The sequence below is a fragment of the Gorilla gorilla genome, chromosome 11 (assembly GCF_029281585.2).
Source record: "Gorilla gorilla gorilla isolate KB3781 chromosome 11, NHGRI_mGorGor1-v2.1_pri, whole genome shotgun sequence".
Classification (NCBI taxonomy): domain Eukaryota; kingdom Metazoa; phylum Chordata; class Mammalia; order Primates; family Hominidae; genus Gorilla; species Gorilla gorilla.
The window spans coordinates 144,827,546-144,834,615 of NC_073235.2; the positions used below are offsets into that span (position 1 = coordinate 144,827,546).

The 7,070-nt window shown below is 49.2% G+C and overlaps 1 protein-coding gene across 1 annotated transcript; it reads left to right on the top strand.

Annotated features, from left to right (window-relative positions):
* Positions 1 to 29: 29 nt before the first annotated feature.
* Positions 30 to 6,638, top strand: LOC101151284 (DNA-directed RNA polymerase III subunit RPC10). The gene is made up of 3 exons (XM_004056872.5): positions 30 to 168; positions 1,976 to 2,063; positions 6,064 to 6,638. The coding sequence occupies exons 1-3, from the start codon at positions 58 to 60 to the stop codon at positions 6,189 to 6,191; spliced, it is 327 nt and encodes a 108-aa protein (XP_004056920.2). The 5' UTR covers positions 30 to 57; the 3' UTR covers positions 6,192 to 6,638.
* The last annotated feature ends 432 nt before the right edge of the window (positions 6,639 to 7,070 follow it).

Sequence of the window (7,070 nt, forward strand, 5' to 3'; positions counted from 1 at the left end):
TCGGCGCTGAGCGGCAGTGGGAGCCGCAGGGAGTTGGAGCCTGCGGAGTTCGAGACCATGCTGCTGTTCTGCCCCGGCTGCGGGAACGGGCTGATCGTGGAGGAGGGACAACGCTGCCACCGCTTCGCCTGCAACACGTGCCCCTACGTGCACAACATCACCCGCAAGGTGGGACCCGAAGGCCGGCGCTGGGCCGCGGGCGACTCTCGCAGGCCTTCCGCTTCCTCCGACTGCTGCTCCATAGCCGCCAGCCCCGGCGTCTGCCTCTGTCCGCTCTTTCTCGCGCCCCTTTCTGGTCTGCAGCAGATCTGTGGGCTCTACTTTCCAATACACTCAGAAAGCCCCACCGTTTCCCACCTCCTTGGGTTCCTGCTCCCATGGTTGCGCCCTTCTCTGCGTTCACAGCAGCGGCCACGGTGATTTCCTTAAAGCTGAGGCACGCAGGTCCGTGTTGTGCGCAGAAACCTTCGGCTCTTCTCCAGCTCACGCAGACGAAAAGCCGGAGTTCTCCCAGGGCCTTCCAGGTTCTGACACTGACCCCCTCCCCTGCGTGCGTCTCCGATTTCAAGTCCTAATGCCCTTCCTGTTGCCCTTTGCCGCATCAACACCGCCTCCTGGACGATCTCTCATCGTGCACATGGTGCTAGCAGGGCCTTTGCACTTGCTGTTGCTCAGTTCACTCTTCCCCTAGATCGCCACCTTACTCATTGGTCTTGTCTTTACCGTATTTTAAATTTCAGCCCCTCCTTCCAATTTATCCTCCTTCCCTTTGTAATTGTTTCCATAGGGCTTATTACCTTCTAATATATTATGTAATGTATTGTGTGCTTTCTTTCTTTATTTTTTTATTTTTATTTTTTATTTTTGAGACGGAGTCCCGCTCTGTCGCCCAGGCTGGAGTGTAGTGGCGCGATCTCGGCTCACTGCAAGCTCTGCCTCCCGGATTCACGCCACTCTCCTGCCTCAGCCTCCCAATTAGTTGGGACTACAGGCGCCCGCCACCACGCCTGGCTGATTTTTTTGTATTTTTAGTAGAGACGGGGTTTCACCGTGTGTTAGCCAGGACGGTCTCCTGACCTCGTGATCTGCCCGCCTCGGCCTCCCAAAGTGCTGGGATTACAGGCGTGAGCCACCGTGCCCGGCCTTTTTTTTTTTTTTTTTTTTTTTTGAGACAGAGTCTCGCTCTGTTTCCCAGGCTGGAGTGCAATGGCATAATCTCGGCTCACTGCAACCTCTGCCTCCCGGGTTCAAGCAATTCTTCTGCCTCGGCTTCCCGAGTAGCTGGGATTACAGGCGACTGCCACCATCCCCGGCTAATTTTTGTATTTTTAGTAAAGACGGGGTTTCACCGCGCTGGCCAGGCTGGTCTCGAACTCCCGACCTCAGGTGATCCGCTTGCCTTGGCCTCCCAAACTGCTGGGATTACAGGTGTGAGCCACCACGCCTGGCCAGAATACCTTTACTTTTTAGCAGTTAGAATATGTTGGTGCTACGTCAGCCTTAATGTTTGCATGCTACTCCAGTTTGTACTGTGTTGTGGGAGTTTGGAGTTTGAAACTACAGGAAGAGTGAACTCGTTTTTTTTTTTTTTTTTTTTTTTTGAGCTGGAGTCTTGCTCTGTCGCCCAGGCTGGAGCACAGTGGTGCGAACAACGCTCACTGCAAGCTCCGCCTCCCAGGTTCACACCATTCTCCTGCCTCAGCCTCCTGAGTAGCTGGGACTACAGGCGCCCGCCAACACGCCGGGCTAATTTTTTGTATTTTTAGTAGAGACGGGGTTTCACCGTGTTAGCCAGGATGGTCTCGATCTCTTGACCTCGTGATCCGCCCGCCTCGGCCTCCCAAAGTGCTGGGATTACAGGTGTCAGCCACCACGTCCAGCCGAGTGAACTCTTATGTAATCCTGAAATTTAAGGTTTGGCAGCCCAGGTTTGTGCTGTTCAGTTACTTGGAGTCTGAAGTGTTGTTTTTGTTAGGTAACAAATCGGAAGTACCCAAAACTGAAAGAAGTGGATGATGTGCTTGGTGGAGCAGCTGCCTGGGAGAATGTTGACTCTACTGCAGGTAAGAGGGAAAACTGTTTCTGCTGCTGAACTGTGGATAATTATGAGGCTGTTGATGCCACTGCATGGCAGAGTCTATGATGTCATATAAATGATGTAGGTTTCTAAAAATAGAAAATGGTTCTTGAATAATTTATTTGTATTTGTTACTGTTTAATAATCTGTCAGACAAGCAATATTTGTGCCAGCCTTGGAGTCATACAGGCCCGGGTCAGATTCTCAGGGCAACCTTGTATTGTTGTAGGACCTTCCTTGGGTCTCTTGACTTCTCTGGGGCTAATCCATATTCGTAGACCTCGAGAGCATAAAGTGAATTATACCGTGCTTGGTATATAAGAGGCACTCAACAGGTGATAGCTTTGATAATGGCAATGATGAGTAGATTAATAAAAATAAGAGTCTAAGGAAAAAAGTATGTTCTTTCTGTTTGATATGGTTTGGCTGTGTCTGCACCCTAATCTCATCTTGAATTATAGTTTCCGTAATCCCCAGGTGTCCTGGGAGGGGCCCAGTGGGAGGTAATTGAATCATGGGAGCGGATTCCCCCCATGCTGTTCTCCTGATAGTGAGTGAGTTCTCACAAGATCTGATCGTTTTATAAGCGTTTGCATTTCCCCTGCTCGTACTCATTCTGTCTCCTGCTGCCCTGTGAAGAGGTTCCTTCCGCCATGATTGTAGGTTTCCTGAGGCATCCCCAGCCACGCACAACTGTGAGTAAATTAGACCTCTTTTCTTGGCTGGGTGTCGTGGCTCACGCCTGTTAATCCCAGCAGTTTGGGAGGCCAAGGTAGGCAGATCACTTGAGGTCAGGAGTTCCAGACCAGCCTGGCCCGCATGGCGAAACCCTGTCTCTACTAAAGATAAAATAATTAGCCGGGTGTGGTGGCGCTCGCCTGTAGTCCCAGCTGCTCAGGAGGCTGAGGCACGAGAATTGCTTGAACCCAGGAGGCAGAGGTTGCAGTGAGCTGAGATCGCACTACTGCACTCTAGCCTCGGTGACAAGAGTGAGACTCTGTCTCAAAACAAACAAACAAAACCCCTTTTTTCTATATAAATTACCCAGTCTCAGGTATTCATAGCAGTGTGAGAACGGACTAATACACGGTTCTAATATAGATTTTTAGAAGTTAATACCAGTGAGCATTAAACTGCAGATTGGGTAAAATACATGTTTATTGCATGTCTGGTAGAGATAGATGTGGCCAGGAGAGGAAAGGGGAAGGCCCTAAATGTAAGTTATATTGAGAGGTGAGAGAGATAACTGATGGTTAGTACTGTGGTTTTCCCCCTATAAAAGAACATATAGGCTGGGTGTGGTGGCTCACGCCTGCAATCTCAGCACTTTTGGAGGCCAATGTGGGCGGATCATCTGAGGTCAGGAGTTCGAGACCAGCCTGGCTAACACAGTGAAACCCCGTTTCTGCTAAAAATACAAAAAATTAGCCAGGCATGGTGGCAGCGCCTGTAATCCCAGCTACTCGGGAGGCTGAGACAGGAGAATCGCTTGAACCTGGGAAGTGGAGGTTGCAGTGAGCCAAGATTGCATCATTGCACTCCAGCCTGGGCAACAAGAGCGAAACTCTGTCAAAAAAAAGAACATACAAATCTGCTATGTGAAAAAGTTAGCAGCTGGCACGGTGGCTAACACCTATAATCACAGCACTTTGGGAGGCCAATGTGGGCGGATCACGAGGTCAAGACATCGAGACCATCCTGGCCAACATGGTGAAACCCCGTCCCACTAAAAATACAAAAAGTAGCTGGGCGTGGTGGTGCCTGCCTGTAATCCCAGCTACTTGGGAGGCTGACACAGGAGAATTGCTTGAACCTGTGAGGCAGAGGTTGTAGTGAGCTGAGATCGTGCTATTGCACTCCAGCCCAGGCAACAAGAGCAGAACTCCATCTCAAAAAAAAAACAAATTAGCCAGGCTCAGTGGCGCGTGCATGTAGTCCTAGCTACTCAGGAGGCTGAGGCAGGAGAATTGCTTGAACCAGGAGGCGGAGGTTGCAGTGAGCCGAGACCATGCCACTCCAGCCTGAGCGAGACTGTCTTAAAAAAAAAATCTTTTTACCTAATGTCAGAAATAGAGTGTTTGAAGCCATTTCTGTCAGGTGTAGGGTAAGTTTCTCAAAGTGAAATCGCTTTGAAGAGTGCAATGGTGTGATCTCAGCTCACTGCAACCTCCACCTCCCAGGTTCAAGCGATTCTCCTGCCTCGGCCTCCTGAGTAGCTGGGATTACAGGCATGCGCCACCACGCCCAGCTAATTTTGTATTTTTAGTAGAGATGGGGTTTCTCCTTGTTGATAAGGCTGGTCACGAACTCCCAACCTCAGGTGATCTGTTGGCCTCAGCCTCCCAAAGTGCTGGGATTACAGGCCTGAGCAACTGCGCCTGGCTTTTTTTTTTGAGATGGAGTCTCTTTTGCCCAGGCTGGAGTATAGTGGCACGATCTCTGCTCACTGCAAACCTATGCTGCCCGGGTTCAAGCGATTCTCCTGCCTCAGCCTCCCTAGTAGCTGGGATTACAGGCACCTGCCACCACGCCCGGCTAATTTTTGTAGTTTTGGTAGAGACGGGGTTTCACCATCTTGGCTAGGCTGGTCTTGACCTCCCGACCTCGTGATCCATCTGCCTCAGCCTCCCAAAGTTCTGGGATTACAGGCAAGAGCCACCATACCCGGCCGGCCTCTTCTCTTCTTTTCAGCCCACACCAGAATCGCCCTTAATGCTCAATTCTTTTTTTTTTTTTTTGAGATGGAGTCTCACTCTGTTGCCCAAGCTGGAGTGCAATGGCGTGATCTCGACTTACTGCAAGTTCCGCCTCCCGGGTTCACGCCATTCTCTTGTCTCAGCCTCCCGAGTAGCTGGGACTGCAGGCACCCGCCACCACGCCTGGCTAATTTTTTGTATTTTTAGTAGAGACGGGGTTTCACCATGTTAGCCAGGATGGTCTCGATCTCCTGACCTCGTGATCCACCTGCCTTGGCCTCCCAAAGTGCTGGGATTACAGGCATGAGCCACCGCGCCCGGCCCTTAATGCTCAATTCTTGACAATGCAGGCTTTTCCCAGCATTTACTTCAAAACTCTTCCACCATCTAACCATTACTTAGTCTTAGGCATTTTGTTACAGCAGCAGAAAATGGACCAAAACAGTCACCTTCCATGTTACGTTTCCAGCCAGCCTTCAGCTGGATTTGAGAAGAACCATGGGACTCAGGGAGGGGAGGGGGAGAGTGTGTGAGTCACAGGTGTCCCAGATTCCCTTAGTGTTAGAGTGTAGTGGGAATGACATCACTGTTTGTAGATCTACCCTTGTCAAGGGGGATCAAATGAGCAGGGAGGTTCTTTATCATCTTTAAAGATATTAAGTAGGCTGGGCACGGTGGCTCACGCCTGTAATCCCAGCACTTTGGGAGGTTGAGGTTGGGCGGATCACGAGGTCAGGAGTTCGAGACCGGCCTGGCCAACATAGTGAAAACCCGTCTCTACTAAAAATACAAAAAAATTAGCCGGGTGTGGTGGCAGGCGCCTGTAGTTCCAGCTACTCGGGAGGCTGAGGCAGGAGAATCACATGAACCCAGGAGGCAGAGGTTGCAGTGAGCTGAGATTGCCCCACTGCCCTCCAGCCTGGGTGACTGCAAGATTCCATCTCAAAAAAAAAAAAAAAAAAAGATATTAAGTAATACCTACTCTTTTTTTTTTTTTTGAGTGCACTGGCACGATCTTGGCTCACTGCAATCTCTGCCTCCTGGGTTCAAGCGATTCTCCTGCCTCAGCCTCCCAAGTAGCTGGGATTAAAGGCGCCCGCCACCACGCCTGGCTAATTTTGTATTTTTAGTAGAGATGGGGTTTCACCATGTTGGCCAGGATGGTCTCGAACTCCTGACCTCAGGTGATCCGCCCACCTTGGCCTCCCACATATTAAGTAATACCTACTTTTGACAGTCATGAGCATCATCTTTTTTTAAATGTGGTAACTTCTTTTTTCTCGTTGCCAGAGCCGTGTCCCAAATGCGAACATCCTCGTGCTTACTTCATGCAGCTTCAGACCCGCTCTGCAGATGAGCCGATGACCACCTTCTACAAGTGCTGCAATGCTCAGTGTGGACACCGCTGGAGGGATTAGGGCCAGGATGGCCCAGCTGCCCTAGTGTGTGCTTGCCTTGTCCCTCAGGGTAGATGCTTAGCTGGCAGTATGAGTCGTGTGTCCTGAGGGTCTTTGCTAGTGTGGTGGAAAGATAAACCTTTTGAGGTGAAGAGCCAGGGGGTCAGGAAATATGGCCTATCTGCCAGGCAGGGTGGATGAAGTCGTGAATGTCTGGGAGTTTTTCTGTGTGGGGAGGAGACAGAGACCCATAACTAAATATGCTCTGTTTAAAGTCCTATTCTTTCATCTTCCACTTTATTGGCAGTTGACATTCCCTTACTCCCAATCAACACTCTTAAATATTTGTACTGTTTGTAAAACTTAGTACATGTCCCTAAATATTTAACTGTTACTTGTAAACTTGTGTAATTTATTATTTATTTTAATCAAAATTCTGAATATTTCATTAAAATGAAAGTTCCAATATTGCCTTCTCAGTGTTTTAAATAGCTTAAGAGGTAGAGCGCAAACCCCAAATCACAGTGATCCCAGAATAGACTACATACTTACATTTGAACAGGCTACGAAAATGTTAATCACCGGGATTTCAATTTCTTTCTTTATTCCTATTCTTACTCCCTTATTCATTTTTTTGAACCTTCCCTGATTTGCTTCCTAGGGTTGCTTTAAATGTATAAGATACTATTTATTTATTTATTTATTTACTTAAGACAGAGTCTTGCTCTGTCGCCCAGGCTGGAGTGCAGTGGTACAAATTCAGCTCACTGCAACCTCTGCCTTCCAGGTTCAAGGGATTCTCCTGTCTCAGCCTCCCAAGCAGCTGGGACTACAGGCATGCTCCACCACACCTGGGTAATTTTGCATTTTTAGTAGAGATGGGGTTTCTCCATGTTGGTC